Consider the following 18,173-nt stretch of genomic DNA (forward strand, 5'->3'; position numbering starts at 1 on the left):
GTCAAACGGAATAATTGGAGGGTGGACACTGGAACTCGTGGTTAACTGGGTGGAGTTCGTGGTTTTTAAAACAACCCACCGAACCACAACGTTAATTGTGAGCGATGGCCCCAGGTCCGACTCTACCGACAACCGGGGAATAATCCCCCTGAGTGACAAGCTGGTGTCTCGATACCCGTGGCCGCAACAATACATTCCCACATGCCTCCATACCCATATACCCACATACCCATATTCCCACATACCCACATACCCATATTCCCACATTCCCATATTCCCACATACTCATATTCCTACATTTTCACATTCCCACACACCAACATACACATATACCCATATTCGCACATACATATATATATATATATATATATATATATATATATATATATATATATATATATATATATATATATATATATGTTGTAACTCCGTTATGGAGGGAAGATTGTCGATAAATACAAAAACAGAAAATAAAGAACGTTGATTCGTATCAAGGGAATAATCATCGACGAACTCGGACTTGATTTTCCACTTTCACAACACAATCTGAAACACAAACAATCCGTTAAAACGAAACGTTCAATCTTTGTATTTATTTTAAATCATGGACACGTGATCTGGCGGAAACCAATCAGACACCGCGATCTCCCGGTTCGCTTTTTCCCAAAACAGCTCGCGCTCTTCACTCGGTTACCACAGCGTACCGTCCTTCACCCGACACGACGTGCGGTCCACCATGACCCGAGATCTCAGAGCGAACACCCCGGGATCCACGAGCGGCTCCGATGGAGGACACGTGGACGGTCCGGGAGGTTCTCCGGAAGACCGCGGGTTCATGGACGGTTCACCCGATGACAAGGAGTCCAGACCCGGTACGTGATGTTCACTCCGTACCGAGAACTTGTGTTTCCCGTGCTGATCCGTGCTGTGTACTGATACAGGAACTCATTGATTTAGTGAATGTCACGATGTCTGGAGCGGAGCCGGAATTGAATTGTGAATGGAAATCCCATCCATGACATGTTACCCTCCCTCTTGTACATGTATGACATCATTTTATACCTCATCACTTCATTCATCATTCATTTCCTTTTTAATCTCGTTTACAACAAATCAGAGAAGATTTACTTGTGGTGATGGACCTCTGCACCGGCACACAATGGCCTGTTATTGAGGACTGCAGTGGCATCTTTACCGTCCTCGAGGAATCACTGGATGAAAAGAAAAGAGACTTACCTTTGCTTTCAGAGGAAGGTATGCTCACTGATGCAACACCTTCCTTGTGAATCACCAGGTTGGGAGTTTATAGCTCGTCCTGTACCAACCTTACTTAAAGCCAAATTATGTTCAATATTATATTTAAAGATGTGAAGGGTGAACTTAGTTTCCACTAAACCAGTCGGCTGTTTGTAAAGCAGAGTTGGTGAGAGTTCACCAGGAAACTAATTAATTCTGCTCGATGGATGGAAGTCACAAGTTCAAGGTCAAAGTTTGACCCAAAAATCATTTTTACGAAATTTTGACCTGAAACTGTGACCTCGACCTTTGACCTGCTGTAAGAACTGTTATAAAACCATTGTCACGGGATAGGTGTGTTTGTACCGACTCTTTTTCTGTTTTGGAAAAATATAAAGGTATACCTGGTGTTGGTTTAATGGTTTGGGTGGTGGACTTGGTTTATTTGGGTCCTGAGTTCAAATCCCACTTGGCTGTTGAATAAATACCAGGTGGGGTTGACTCAGCTTCTCATCCTTCTGAGATTGGCAAAGTGATACCAGCTTGCTGGGATGATTGAGCCGTTTGAGTATCCTGTGTCAGAGTGGTCACCTGTCCAGGATTGTGTCCATTAACCCAGGTAACTGCTGTAGCAGCACTGATGCTCTCTCTGTACAGAGTGTGGTCTTCATGGATGGATCAGAAAGGACACGTTTAACAACATTACCCATCACTGAGGGTCAGGGACTTAAACTCTCAAGAGCACCTGACTAATTAAATCATTTACAGTTAATCAAAACCTCTTTTAATTGAGAAAAGTGTGAAAATGTAATGTATAAAGCTTAATTCGTGTTTGTTTACTTGTTTACCAGCAAATACTTCCAGTCGCTTCGCTAATGGGAATATTCAAGGAAAGAGGGAGAGGAGGGAGGGAACGAGGGAAAGGAGGAGGGGACGAGGGAAAGGAGGAGGGGACGAGGGAAAGGAGGGATTGGAGGGATAGAGGAGAGGATGGAGGTGAGAGTGGAAGAGGGAGAGAGGAGGACGTGAGAGGGGAAGAGGGAGAGAGGAGGGAGGGGAAGAATAGAGGAGGAAGAGGGGAAGGAGAGAGAGGGATCGGGTGAGGAGAGAGAGACAGAGGGAGAAGGCAGAAAGGGAGGAGAGGGGGGAAAGTGTGGAGGGGAGAGGAGGGGTGTTCTTGGCAGATATGACGCTGAGTTTAACACCCATCCGGGAGATAACACACACATTTATGAATCACCCTGCCTGTGAAACACTGGGATGACAGTTTATAGCTGGGTCGGGATTCAAACCCAGGCGAGACAGCTGAGAGCGAGCATGCGTACCTCTCGGCTATCCTGCCGTGATCTGGTAATTCATTGCTGTTGAGGGAGGGAGCATCGTGAGGCGGGAAGGCAGCTTGAGGGGAAGAGAAGGCAGCGCAAGAGGAGCAGAAGGCAGCACGAGGGAAGGGGAATGTTTCATTTAACTCATTTCAAGCGGAGGTTCAAACCAAAGTAAACAACAATGAACTTCGCAGCGAAGCGGAGGTGATTTTTGCTCAGGCCATATACAGATGTAAGCAGCAAGGATGGTTCATGAAGATGATGTCAGCTGACTTCCAAGCAGAGGAAAGATGACCCTGGGAAAATGATGGAGTGAATGGAGCAGAATGTTTGTAAGTTAAACGTGTCGTCGTTCGATTGCAGTCGTCAGGGAAGCGACGGGTACTTCTACTTCTACGCACACGAAGTGAAAGGTGGAGTTAAGCAGTTTGTTCACTTTGTCTGTCCGTCAGTCTGTCGACAAACATCAGTTTCTGTTCGAGGAACAACTCCATTTCAGTTGAAAGTTATATTTTGAACATTAATCAGAAAACAAACCTGTAGTTTATCAGTACTTTGGCGATGATTCCGTCCCGATCACACATGCACGGAGTGGAGGAAGATAATAGTTTTAATCTGCCTGCAAAATTGAAACAAAATTGAAAATAATTCCAAACAGGAAACTTTCTTTATTTATGGATGTTATAAAGGACACAAACAACAGTGTTCCGTCTCCATCTCGAGGCCCCGAAGCGAGTGCACCAGTTACCCACCCGGAGGATGTCACGGCAGAATGAAAAGAAAGACAACAATTTGCCCTTTGTGGTGTTTTGGGGGTGAAACCTACAATGCCTTCAGCAAGTATTCATACCTCTCGACTTTTTCACATTTTGTTGTGTTTCAGCCTGACTTCAAAATGGATTAAATTTAAATGTTTTGTCACTGATCAACACAAAATACCCCGAAATGACAAAGGGAAAATATATTTTTTGAAATTTTTACAAATTAATGAAAACTGAAAAGCTTACAACGGGAAATTGTCCGGTTGGAATGAAAATCTTTGCCGCAGTCGAAGGTCTTTTGCACTTTGAAGCAGGTTCTCCTCAAGGAGGAGAAGATTGGGACCAGACTCTGCGCAGAATGTTGGTGCTGCTGAAGCAGTCAACTTGACTCTTGGGCACAATCCTGGACGGATCGCCACTCCGACAGTATACCTGCATGCTGGCACTCACTCTGCCGACCTTGGAAGGATGAACAGGGCGAGTTAACCCCACCTGGTATTAATTCAACTGCTGAGTGGGATTTGAACTCAAGACTCTCGGATGCAAAGCCCGGCAAGCTTTCCATAAAGCCAACATCAGGCAGCCAACTCCTCAAGGATTTGCTTGTATTTGGCTCCATTCATTGTTCCCTCTATCCTTGCAAGTCTTCCAGTCCCTGCCGCTGAAAAGTATCCCCATCGCATGATGCCGCCACCACTATGCTTCACGGTAGGGATGGTTTTGGATGGGTGAGGAGCTGTGCTCAGTTACTGCCAGATGTAATGCTTTGCATTCAGACCAAAGAATTCCATTTTCGTCTCATCAGACCACAGAATGTTTTGCCTCTTGCTCTCAAAGTCTTTCACGTGACTTTTTACAAACTGAAGACGTGCTGTCACGTGGTTTTTTTTCTCAGGAATGGCTTCCATCTTGCCATTTTCCCATAAAGCCGAGATTTTTGAAGTGCTGCAGAGACTTTTGTCCTTCCGGCAGGTTCTCCCCTCTCAGTAAAAGAACTTTGTAGTTCTGTCAGAATTGTCGTTGGGTTCTTCTTTACTTCCCTGACAAAGGTCCATCTTGCCCGGTTGCTCAGTTTGTTCGGACGGCCAACTCTAGGAAGAGTCTGGGTAGTTCATCGTCTTTCCATTTCCTGATGACGGAGCTCACTGTGCTCTTGGGACCTTTCAACACGAGAAATTGATTTCATACCCTTCCCCAGATCTATGCCTCCTCACAGTTTTGTCTCGGAGTTATACGGACAGTTCCTTGGACTTCATGGAAGAGTTTCTGCTCTGACCTGCACTGTCAACTGTGGGACCTCATCTGGAAAGGTGTGTTTCTTTTTCGAAATCATGTCCAATCATTTGAATTGGACACAGGTGGACTCCAACCAATCAAGTTTTTTTTGTTCACATTGTCGAGGCTCAAATGAGAGCGAACACACAACACACAACAAGGGGGGGGGGCAGGAGAGGGAAAGACCAAACAATGAGGAACAGAGGCATTCGGAGATCTGTGGTGGGGTGAGGGATGGGGAGAGGAACACGGGGTATACAAGATGGATACACCACAGGAACTTTCAGGAAGGAAAGCAGGCAATTTGAAGGAGTTGGGTTTGGGGTGGATTAACGGGGGTAGAAAAGATCGTGGTTTTGGATGGTGGAAGATAAGAGGTGGAGGCGAACAACTGCTTTGAAGACCTCGCGGGAGAACTGGGATTAAAGAGAGCATAGGAGTTTGTTCCAGAGGCAGAAAAAAAGAATTGAAATAGTGAAGGTGGGATTTTGCAGTTTCACCAGAAGGGGATTTTTGGCAGACCTTGAGTACCCTGAGGAAATATAGGGGGGGGCAGATCACAGACAGAGCAGGCGCGGGTGTAAGGACAGGGAGGAGATGGTGGAAGACAGGAAGACCACCGACCTGCCTCCAATGAGAGAGTGAGAGATCCAAAACCCAGCTTCATCGCGGGAAATACCAACGATCCTAAAAGCCTTGGTTTCCACAGCGTGAAGCCGAGAAAGGTGTGAGGCATTAGCACAACCCCAGAGGGGGATGCAGTAATCCATCAGACTGCGTATGAAAGCTTTGTAAATGGTTCGAATCTCAGGTGTGCCAAGGAAGGACTGAGCACAATCGAGGCCAGCTTGGAGATGTGGTATGGCTTTCCGAGGAAAGATCATGCAGATAGTGAGACCCAGAAGTTTGAATGAAAGGACTTCGAAAAAGGAATGTTGAGAAAGTAGCTGGGGGTGGAGGGTGGTTCCAGACGCTCCTTTCGGAGAGACATAGTCGGGATAAAACGGAAAATGGATGGAGCAAAACACAGAAAAATCCGAGAGGAAAACCTGCTACCCTCTGCAAGAAAACTGAAATTGGGAGAGAATTTCACCTTACAGCATGACAACGACCCGAAGCACACAACCGAAGCCACATTGGAGTGCCTGAGGAACAAAAATATATCCTTGAGTAGTCCAGTCAGAGCCCCGACCTAAATTGAATCTAAAATCTGTGGAATGACTTGAAGATTGCTGTCCATCAACGCTCCCCACGCAGCTTGACTGAGCTTGAACAGTTTTGTGCAGAAGAATGGGCAAGTATTTCCCAATCAAGGTGTGCAAAGTTGTTAGAGACCAATCCCAGCAGACTCACAGTTGTAATTGCTGCCAAAGGTGTTCCACCAAGTATTAACTCAGGGCGTGGACACTTATCCAACCAAGATATTCTAATTTTGTATTTTTAAAACATTTGTTTGTGATTTGTGGAATTCGTTTTTTTCACTTGGAAGTTGTGGTTACGATTTGTAAATAAAGGGGAAAAAGTCTGATTTAATGTCATTTAATTCCAGGCTGGAAGGCAACAAAATATGAAAATTTTGAAAGTGGCTGTGGACTGTCTGTCGGCACTTTAAATACCCAACACCAAGGACACTTTAAGAAGATGGCCGGATGTAGTCAATAAGGACACGTGCAGATTTTGTGATGTAGAAATAGAAAACACCATCACCTTCTCTCGGGATGTAAAAACCTCATGTCAGAACGTCTGCACACACAAAGGCTCAACAAGGTATCGAGAGCAATCCACCGACACATGTGCAAAAACGTCAATATCCCAGTCTCAGAGAACTCTTGCAAGCACGAACCAAATGTGATATCAGGGTCTGAAAAAGGAACCTGGAAGTGAAAGAGCGCCGTGCAAGCTGTGCAAGTGCAAAATAATTCTTTAATCAAAGTACAAAACAATTCTTTAATTAAAGTACAAAACCATTCTTTAATTAAAGTACAAAACAATTCTTTAATCAAAGTACAAAACAATTCTTTAATCAAAGTACAAAACAATTCTTTAATTAAAGTACAAAACCATTCTTTAATTAAAGTACAAAACCATTCTTTAATTAAAGTACAAAACAATTCTTTAATCAAAGTACAAAACAATTCTTTAATTAAAGTACAAAATAATTCTTTAATTAAAGTACAAAACAATTCTTTAAAGTACAAAACAATTCTTTAATCAAAGTACAAAATTTTTCTTCAATTAAAGTACAAAACCATTCTTTAATCAAAAGTACAAAACAATCTTTAATTAAAGCACAAAACAATTCTTTAATCAAAGTACAAAACAAGTCTTTAATCAAAGTACAAAACAACTCTTTAATTAAAGTACAAATCCATTCTTTAATCAAAGTACAAAATAATTCTTTAATCAAAGTACAAAACCATTCTTTAATTAAAGTACAAAACAATTCTTTAATCAAAGTACAAAACAATTCTTTAATCAAAGTACAAAACAATTCTTTAATTAAAGTACAAAACAATTCTTTAATCAAAGTACAAAACAATTCTTTAATCAAAGTACAAAACAATTCTTTAATCAAAGTACAAAACAATTCTTTAATTAAAGTACAAAACAATTCTTTAATCAAAGTACAAAACAATTCTTCAATCAAAGTACAAAATAATTCTTTAATCAAAGTACAAAACAATTCTTTAATTAAAGTACAAAACAATTCTTTCATCAAAGTACAAAACAATTCTTCAATCAAAGTACAAAATAATTCTTTAATCAAAGTACAAAACAATTCTTTAATGAAAGTACAAAACCATTCTTTAATTAAAGTACAAAACAATTCTTTAATCAAAGTACAAAACAATTCTTTAATTAAAGTACAAAACAATTCTTTCATCAAAGTACAAAACAATTCTTCAATCAAAGTACAAAATAATTCTTTAATCAAAGTACAAAACAAGTCTTTAATCAAAGTACAAAACAACTCTTTAATTAAAGTACAAATCCATTCTTTAATCAAAGTACAAAATAATTCTTTAATCAAAGTTAAAAAATAATTCGTGAATCAAAGTCCAAAATTATTCTTTAATTAAAGTACAAAACAATTCTTTAATCAAAGTACAAAACCATTCTTTAATCAAAGTACAAAACAATTATTTAATCAAAGTACAAAACCATTCTTTTATTAAAGTACAAAACAATTCCTTCACCCCAGCACAAATAACTTTCAACCACAGCAAAATTAAATGTTATACTGATCCGAAACCCTCTGGTGAAATCACAAAATTCATATGTCCGTAACAACAGACATGAATAATTCATGGAATGTGTTTGGGTGATATTAGAGACTGGGTAAAACGGTGGAAAATCCCGGAATGAATTTATCTATACAACTTTAAACCTTCTTAAACCTTTATTTAAATTGAATGATATACTTGAACACTGCAAAACACAAATCTCCTTCAAAATACTTCAAGAACCGAGCTGTATATCGATATATATCATGAGAAGGAGTGGCATGTGGGAAACACAGCAGAATGGTGAAGAAGATTCTGCCAATATGATCTGGTTCCGTCAGTGAACTTCCGGATTTTTTGTTGTTGTTTCAAGGTCAATTTTTTGTTGTCTGTTGTTGAACACCTTGTACAAATGTGTGTCCAACACACTTATCTCGTCCAAATTCCATTTGAATGTCCGCAGAGAACCGTTTTACAAGTCATAGCTGTTCTGTCAATTTTTCATCATTCGGTGCGAAGCGATTTTAGTCATCCAGACATGAGGGAATAATTACATTTTTGACGTTCATAACCCATTCCAAAAAACAATGTGATATAATAGGTTGCATGGATGATACGGGTATATGGGCCATGACAGTAGTGGGCCATAATCGTGGGGAATTCAGTTAATAATGGTAATTTGTTCAGAATGAACATGCACGGTGAGATTACGTGCTCTTCGAGTGCTGGTCAAGTTGTAAAAGTGATTTATTGATGTTTTTGCTCCATTCTTAATTTGCAGAGAAAAAAATTGAAACATCTTCACTTGTCAACTGTTCCTCGTCATTGGACAGAAAAGTTTCTTTCGATCATCACCTGACAGAGACTTCTTGTCAGGGTGTTGACAAGTTTTGGGGTGTGTCTTCCAATAACAACAACTGCCACAGGAGCCAAAGAAGTGCCAAGACAAACAATTTTGCTGTTACAAACAAACACTTCAATTCCTCATCGTGTTTAAAAGGATGTGTTGAAATCTGCACAGGTGTGACGTCATACAGGTGCACTGTGTGTCAGAAGGGATTTGCTTCTTCTTCATGTCTGTTGTCACATCAAACGTTGCACACCGGTGAGAAACCCCACAAGTGTCCACAATGCAGGAAGGCTTTTTTTTCTGCATCAAATTTATATCGTCATCAAAAAACACATTCGGGGAAGAAACCCTACGGTTGTTCTGTGTGTAACAAAGGATTTAATCAGTCATCACACTTACTTGAGCACCAGATGTCGCACACCAGGAAGAAAGCTTACAATTGTTCTGTGTGTCACAAGGCCTTTTCTCGTTCATCAACTGCATCAACACATCAAAGAATACATACTGGAGAGAAACCTTACAAGTGTTCTGTGTGTAACAAGGCCTTTGCTCGTTCATCAACTGCATCAACACATCAACGAATACACACCGGAGAGAAACCTTACAATTGTTTTGGGTGTAACAAAGCGTTCAATCATTCATCTAACTTATATCAACATCAAAGAATGCACACTGGAGTGAAACCTTTCAATTGTTCTGTTTGTAACAATGCTTTTTATCATCAATCAACTTTATCGACACATCAAAGAAAACACACCGGAGAGAAACCTTACAAGTGTTCTGTGTGTAACAATGTTTTTTATCATCAATCAACTTTATTGAGACATCAAAGAATACACACTGGAGAGAAACCCTACAATTGTAATGTGTGCAACAAGGCCTTTACTCATTCATCAACTGTATCGACACATCAAAGAATACACACTGGAGAGAAACCCTATCATTGTTCTGTGTGTAACAAGGTCTTTACTCATTCATCATCTGTATCGAGACATCAAAGAATACACACCGGAGAGAAACCCTATCATTGTTCTGTGTGTAACAAGGTCTTTACTCATTCATCAACTCTCTCAGCACATCAAAGAATACACACCAGAGAAAAACCCTTCAACTGTTCTGTGTGCAAGAAAGCGTTTAGTAATCCATCATCTGCATCTAGACATCAAAGAATACATCAAAGCAAAAATTTTCCAGGAACAGGTACGAGTTTATGATGCCACACATGGGATGGAAATAACAGCAAATCCAGCGCGATCGATTGCGAAGAAGAGAAATGAAAAATACAAAAATATACATCAACAAAGACACAATGACAAGTGGGAGAACGACAAAAGAGCAGAAGATTGTAAAAAGATCTGGAAAGAGTTGGGGAGAGACAAAGAAGGTAGTTTGTAGTGGCTTGGAAGATGTCATGTTAACTGGGAAGGAGAACGAGTAAGAGTACAGTGTCTTTCGAAAGACTACACCCCCTTTCAAAATTTTCACCTTTTGATGCCTTATAACCTGGAATTAAATATCATAAAATCAGACTTTTTACACCTTTATTTACACATCATAACCCACAACTTCCAAGTGAAAAAATAATTTTACAGATTTCAAAAAAGTTATTAAAAACACAAAACTCGAATATCTTGGTTGGATAAGTGTCCACCCTCCTTATAATGGCAATTGTAAACGAGCTCAGGTGGAACCAATCACCTTCAAAATCACACACCAGGTGAATTGACCAACTGTTTAAACTGTCATGATTCTGATAATTTCAGAATAAAGTCAGCCTTTCCTGTGGGTTTCCACTGCTGGGTAGTACATTTCACAGCAAATGCTCAACCATAAGTACCGAGGAGCTTTCAAAATACTTCTGGGATAAAGTTGTAGAAAGGCACAGATCAGGGGATGGACATAAAATATTTCAAAGGCCTTGAATATTCCTTAGAGCACAGTCAAGACAGTTATTATTAAGAAATGGAAAGCGTATGATACCACCAAGACCCTTCCGAGATCAGGCCATTCCTCCAAACTGGATGACCAAGCAAGGAGACTGATCAGAGGCGACCAAGAGGCCAATGGCAACTTTGAAAGAGTTACAGGCCTTTATGGCAAGGAGTGATCACTGATGTTCATGTGACAACAATATCCCAAGCACTCCACAAGTCTGGGCTCTCCGATCAGGTGGCAAGAAGGAAGCCATTACACAAAAAAGCCCACCTTGAGTCCTGTTTGAGGTGCACGAAAAAGCACTCGAGAGATTCTGAAGCCATGTGGAAAAAAGTTTTGTGGTCTGATGGAACTTATGGGAAAATGCAAAAAGCTACATTTGGTGCAAAGCCAACAAAGCACATCAGCCAAAGGACACCATACCAACTGTGAAGCCTGGTGGTGGCAGCATCATGTTGTGGGCATGTTTCTCATAATCAGGGACTCGAACACTTTTTATAGTTTTTTGCATACCAAGTCGAGGCTTGTGGAAGAGCTAATACACAGAAACATATCACAAGGCGGGAGACAAGAAGGAAGGGAGAGGGAAACACAAAATAGTGCGAAGGAAACACAGGATATCTGTGGAAGAGAGACCGGGATGGGGTGGGGGTATACAATGTGACCGAAGCACACAACCAAAGCCGCACTGGAGTTGCTGAGGAACAAATAGATATCCTTGAGTAGCCCAGTCAGAGCCCCGACCGAAATTGAATCGAAGATCTGTGGCATGACTTGAAGATTGCTGTCCATCAACGTTCCCCAAGCAGCTTGACTGAGCTTGAACAGTTTTGTGTGGAAGAATGGGCAAATATTGCCCAATCACGGTATGCAAAGTTGTAAGAGACCAATCCCAACAGACTCCCAGTTGTAATTGCTTTCAAAGGTGTTCCACCAAGCATGAACTCAGGGGGGTGGACACTTATCCATCCAAGATAGTCCAATTTTATATATATATATATATATATATATATATATATATATATATATATATATATATATATATATATATATATTTTATTTTATTTGTATACTTTGTCGAGGCTCATATGAGAGGAAACACACAATGCACATCAAGGGGTGCATGAGACAAGAGGGGAGAGAGTGGGAAGGACAAAACAGTGGGGAACAGAGACATTAGGAGATCTGTGGACGGGAGAGGGATGGGACATGGGGAATAGAAGATGGACATTACAGGGACTTTCAGGAAGGAAAGTAGGGAATTTGAAGAAGGCGGGCTTGGGTGGATTATCAGGGGTAGAAAAGATTGTGGTTTTGGATGGGGGATGATAAGAGGTGGTGGTGAACAGCTGTTTTGACGGCCTGGAGGGAAGAATGGGAATGACTCGAGTGAGGGAGTTTATTCCAAAGGCGGGAAAAAAGAGGAATGAAAGAGTGAAGATGAGCAGTCATTCATGATTTTGGTAGTTTTACCAGAAGGGTGTTGTTGGTGGACCTTGAGCGCCCTGCGGAAATGGAGTGGGGACAAATCGCAGAGAGAGTGGGGGGGGAGGCTGGAGAGGAGACGGTAGAAGACAGACAGACCACCGACAAACCTGCAGCGATTGAGTGACTCAGCCTCATCGTGGGAGGTGCCAATGATCCGAAATGCCTTGGTTTCTACAGCGTGAAGCCGAGAAAGGTGGAAATTTTTCATTAATTTTCTGAAATTTGTTGAATTTTTTTCACTTGGAAGTTGTGGTTACATTGGATTAATAAAGGGGAAGTGTGTGATTTAATGGTATTTAATTCCAGGCCGGAAGGCACCAAAAAATGATAATTTTTGAAAGGGGGTGTAGACTTTGTATTGGCACTTTAAATACCCAACATAAAGGACACTTCAAGAAGATGGCCAGATGGAGTCAATAAGGACAGGTGCAGGTTCTGTAAGGTAGAACTAGGAAACACCATCACCTTCCCTCAAATTGTAAAAACCTCATGTCAGAACACCTGTGCACACAAAGGTACAACAAGGTATTGAGAGCAATCCACCGACACATGTGCAAAAACGTCATTATCCCAGTCTCAGAGAACTCTTGCAAGCCCGAACCAATTGTAACAGCAGGATCTGAAAAAGGAACCTGGAAGTTGAAGAGCCTCGACATTGCACCAGTTATAATCGGAGCAACAGGAGTGATTCTGTGACAATATAAAAACTAAAACAATTATCCAAAGCAACTTATGAGAAGAGAAATGAGCAGAACAACAATCTGGACGGGTTTGAAATCCTGAAAAAGGGGATAACAAAACATCGAAAGGAAATGCCTTGAGGGATTGCCTGTCATTATGACGTTATAATTATAACTAACATTATATTATACTAGTGCATGCCCGTACGCTCGGGCCCGTACGTGCGGGCCCGTAGGTGCGTGCCCGCACGTTTGTGCCCGTACGTGCGCGCCAGTAGTTGCGGGCCGTAATTGAAACTTGCCAGGTATATTGCTGGGGACCTGAGGATGTGCCTTTTCAAGGTTTGATATTAATCGGACAAGCGGTTCCCAAGTTACGGCCATTTATTTATCGACCAATGACAGGACACGGTGCTTTGCCGTCACGAATGACGTCACAATCACAAATTTTTTTTTGATATGATGTCACAATTGACGCTGGGGACCTGAGTATGTGCCTTTTCAAGGTTTGATATCGTTCTTTTTCATCCGTTTCAGCTGTTTCTCAAGTGTTTCCCAAGTTATGGCCATTTATGATGCGGTTGGTCCAATATAATTGAAACAATGCCCCGATCCAGCTTTTGTTTTTTTTGGCACGTACGGCCACGCACCTACGGTCCCGCACCTACGGGCCCGCACTCGTATATAGAAATTTGTTAACGTCACTGCTCTTCCCATCATGCATGCGAATTCACCGTGTCTACGTTTAAATTTCATAACTGCAAAATGGTTTCATCATTCTTAACCTTTTACTGCCCCCAGCCGCGCAATATCGAAGTATTCGCTTCTTGTTGTTTTGCTTTTCACCCTTTAATCTTGAGGTGACGTCACATTACGCATAAGGCAATGCAGAACCACAAGATAGTGTAGTATTCGATGTATAAAGTCTCTCTACATTTCCTTGAGACACTCCACACGGTTTACCTCGTCAACCAGCAACACGGACACGCAGTCGGAAGTTGTTTACTCAGTTAACATAACCACAATGGTTAAAGATTAAAAAAACTGTTTGTTAAAGAAAACCATGATGTTTAACAAGTGCAGTCCCAGAATCGACGTTAAATACGAAAAAAAACAAGAAACGGAACAACGTTGGAGGAGCGAAGCATCCATTGTGTGTGTTATTTAATTTCCTCGAAAACGATGAACCGTTCATGTAAACGTCGACATGGTCATTCCGAGAGGTGTACTGTCTTCTAAAACCACAATATTAACATGGGAACGTGTGGTTGTTTGATTTTGGGGGAAAGAACGCGGTTCGAGGACTTTCGAGATATTAAAATGTGTATTTGTGTTCGAGAAACATCCTTTTACAAGCTTTTGAGGCCCTTTAAAGGGAATTAAAATGATGACGTTTTTAAAATTGATTTTCCTCTTGAAATGCTCATCAAATCCTGCAATAAAGTAAACTGGCCTGGGCTCGACGGGACGAGAAACAGCTGGAATGTGAGTGTTATGAAGTGAGAAGAGACACAGCGAGTGGGACCCGTAACAGGTGTTTCCAACGACGTCCTCTTTGACTCCATAAAATAAACAATCAAACGGGAGAGGGATGCTGCATGAGGTCAGCCATAGTGCCAAACGGGTGATGTAATTGTTTTGGAGATGGACTGTGCAGGGATACACCTCGGGTCCATTCACTTGTTTTTCCCCATGCAGGCAACACATTATTACTTTGGTGTGTGTCATTGGGCCGCGAACAGTCTCGACTTTTTTGTCTGATACTTGAACTCGCCACCACCCTTTTGAAAACCTTCTCCCCAATTTTTCCGTGAAGGTTTGGGAATGGTTCCCCATTGATGAGATGTAAAGAGTAATAAGGGATTTTACGATGTTGTGCTATACCTCAACGAGCTCCAAATGAAGCATTTTCCTGTGTGGTACTACACCAAACTGTACATCGTTTGAGTATGTGAAGATCTCTGACCTTGATTTCGCAGATGATGCAGTCATGTTTGTGGAGACTCTGGATATCCCTTTTGGGGTCCTCAAGGTGCTGAATGAGGAGTCAGAGCCGCTGGGATTACGGGTTTCCTGGGTCAAAACTAAGATCCAAGCTTTCAATGACATCTTGGATGCTGCTGTCTTGTCTGTGTCTGTTTGTGGTGAGGAGGTTGAGGTCGTGGAGAGATTCACTGACCTTGGCAGTGATATTCATGTCTGCTGGCTGTGAGTCAAAGGTCAACAGAAGTCTGGGTCGGGCCTGTGGATTCATGGATTCACTGCATCATGGGGTGTGGCGCTGCCGGTGTCTGTGCGGGAAGACGAAAGTCGGAGTCTTCAGGTCCTTGGTGCTTCCAGTCTTGATCTCCGGATGTGAGACTTGGCTCTGACCAGGGATCTGAGACGGAGACATAATTCCTTTGGTACCAGGTCTCTTCGGAGAATCCTTAGTGCTTGCAGTTCGGACTTTACTGTGTGGTACTAAACCTTAACTAACTCCAAATAAGCGATTTTACTGTGTGGTATTATACCTTAACTATCTCCAAATGAGCGATATTACTGTGTGGTATTATACCTTAACTATCTCCAAATAAGCAATTTTACCGTGAGGTACTATACCTTAACTATTTCCAAACAAGCGATTTTACTGTGTGGTACGATACCTTAACTACCTCCAAATAAGCGATTTTACTGTGTGATATTACACCTTAACTATCTCCAAATGATCGATTTTACTGTGTGGTTCTATACCTTAACTATCTCCAAATAAGCGATTTTACTTTGTGATATTATACCTTAACTATCTCCAAATAAGCGATTTTACTGTGTGGTGTTGTACCTTAACTATCTCCAAATAAGCGATTTTACTGTGTGGTATTATACCTTGACAATCTCCAAATAAGCGATTTTACTGTGTGGTACTAAACCTTAACTATCTCCAAATAAGCTACTTTACTGTGTGGTAATATACCTTAACTATCTCCAAATAAGCGATTTTACTATGTGGTACGATACCTTAACTACCTCCAAATAAGCGATTTTACTGTGTGATATTACACCTTAACTATCTCCAAATGATCGATTTTACTGTGTGGTTCTATACCTTAACTATCTCCAAATAAGCGATTTTACTTTGTGATATTATACCTTAACTATCTCCAAATAAGCGATTTTACTGTGTGGTGTTGTACCTTAACTATCTCCAAATAAGCGATTTTACTGTGTGGTATTATACCTTGACAATCTCCAAATAAGCGATTTTACTGTGTGGTACTAAACCTTAACTATCTCCAAATAAGCTACTTTACTGTGTGGTAATATACCTTAACTATCTCCAAATAAGCGATTTTACTGTGTGGTACGATGCCTTAACAACCTCCAAATAAGCGATTTTACTCTGTGATATGACACCTTAACTATCTACAAATAAGAGATTTTACTGTGTGGTACTATACCTTAACTATCTCCAAATAAGGGATTTTACTGTGTGGTATTATACCTTAACTATCTCCAAATAAGGGATTTTACTGTGTGGTATTATACCTTAACTATCTCCAAATAAGGGATTTTACTGTGTGGTATTATACCTTAACTATCTCCGAATAAGCGATTTTACTGTGTGGTATTATACCTTAACTATCTCCAAATAAGCAATTTTATTGTGTGGTATTATACCTTAACTATCTCCAAATAAGGGATTTTACTGTGTGGTATTATACCTTAACTATCTCCGAATAAGCAATTTTACTGTGTGGTATTATACCTTAACTATCTCCAAATAAGCAATTTTATTGTGTGGTATTATACCTTAACTATCTCCAAATAAGGGATTTTACTGTGTGGTATTATACCTTAACTATCTCCGAATAAGCGATTTTACTGTGTGGTATTATACCTTAACTTTCTCCAAATAAGCAATTTTATTGTGTGGTATTATACCTTAACTTTCTCCAAATAAGCAATTTTATTGTGTGGTATTATACCTAAACTATCTCTAAATAAGCGATTTTACTGTGTGGTACGATACCTTAACAACCTCCAAATTACCGATTTTACTTTGTGATATGACACCTTAACTATCTCCAAATAAGAGATTTTACTGTGTGGTACTATACCTTAACTATCTCCAAATAAGGGATTTTACTGTGTGGTATTATACCTTAACTATCTCCGAATAAGCGATTTTACTGTGTGGTATTATACCTTAACTTTCTCCAAATAAGCAATTTTACTGTGTGGTATTATACCTTAACTTTCTCCAAATAAGCAATTTTATTGTGTGGTATTATACCTTAACTTTATCCAAATAAGCAATTTTATTGTGTGGTATTATACCTAAACTATCTCCAAATAAGCGATTTTACTGTGTGGTACGATACCTTAACAACCTCCAAATTACCGATTTTACTGTGTGATATGACACCTTAACTATCTCCAAATAAGAGATTTTACTGTGTGGTACTATACCTTAACTATCTCCAAATAAGGGATTTTACTGTGTGGTATTATACCTTAACTAACTCCAAATAAGGGATTTTACTGTGTGGTATTATACCTTAACTATCTCCAAATAAGGGATTTTACTGTGTGGTATTATACCTTAACTATCTCCAAATAAGGGATTTTACTGTGTGGTATTATACCTTAACTATCTCCGAATAAGCGATTTTACTGTGTGGTATTATACCTTAACTTTCTCCAAATAAGCAATTTTACTGTGTGGTATTATACCTTAACTTTCTCCAAATAAGGGATTTTACTGTGTGGTATTATACCTTAACTATCTCCGAATAAGCGATTTTACTGTGTGGTATTATACCTTGACTTTCTCCAAATAAGCAATTTTATTGTGTGGTATTATCCCTAAACTATCTCCAAATAAGCGATTTTACTGTGTGGTACGATACCTTAACAACCTCCAAATTACCGATTTTACTATGTGATATGACACCTTAACTATCTCCAAATAAGAGATTTTACTGTGTGGTACTATACCTTAACTACCTCCAAATAAGGGATTTTACTGTGTGGTATTATACCTTAACAATCTCCAAATAAGGGATTTTACTGTGTGGTATTATACCTTAACTATCTCCAAATAAGGGATTTTACTCTGTGGTATTATACCTTAACTATCTCCAAATAAGGGATTTTACTGTGTGGTATTATACCTTAACTATCTCCTAATAAGCTATTTTACTGTGTGGTATTATACCTTCACTTTCTCCAAATAAGCGATTTTACTGTGTGGTATTATCTATCTGTAATTCCAGCAATGTGTGTGTGTGTGTGTGTGTGTGTGTGTGTGTGTGTGTGTGTGTGTGTGTGTGTGTGTGTGTGTGTGTGTGTGTCTGCGACCGCCGTTTCTCGACAACCCCGGTCTGATGTAATTGAAACTTGCCAGGAATATCGCTGGG

General features: G+C 40.3%; 1 protein-coding gene across 1 annotated transcript; it reads left to right on the forward strand.

Moving 5' to 3' along the window:
• The first annotated feature begins 595 nt into the window (after positions 1–595).
• LOC147006460 (uncharacterized) lies at positions 596–11,571 on the forward strand. Its single transcript, XM_085868756.1, has 3 exons — positions 596–872; positions 1,118–1,254; positions 8,603–11,571. Exons 2-3 carry the CDS (start codon positions 1,137–1,139, stop codon positions 9,883–9,885), a joined length of 1,401 nt encoding a protein of 466 aa, XP_085724882.1. The 5' UTR covers positions 596–872; positions 1,118–1,136; the 3' UTR covers positions 9,886–11,571.
• Positions 11,572–18,173: the final 6,602 nt, after the last annotated feature.

The sequence above is a fragment of the Eptatretus burgeri genome, unplaced genomic scaffold, assembly GCF_056783735.1.
Source record: "Eptatretus burgeri isolate ZD-2024b unplaced genomic scaffold, Ebu_testis_v1 Ebu_testis_scaffold_3172, whole genome shotgun sequence".
NCBI classification, from domain to species: domain Eukaryota; kingdom Metazoa; phylum Chordata; class Myxini; order Myxiniformes; family Myxinidae; genus Eptatretus; species Eptatretus burgeri.

Coding starts and splice junctions, on each gene's coding strand:
- LOC147006460 (XM_085868756.1), top strand. CDS start 1,137: ATGGACCTCTGCACCGGCACACAATGGCCTGTTATTGAGGACTGCAGT. Junction 1,255..8,602: donor ACCTTTGCTTTCAGAGGAAG/GTATGCTCACTG, acceptor CTTAATTTGCAG/AGAAAAAAATTGAAACATCT.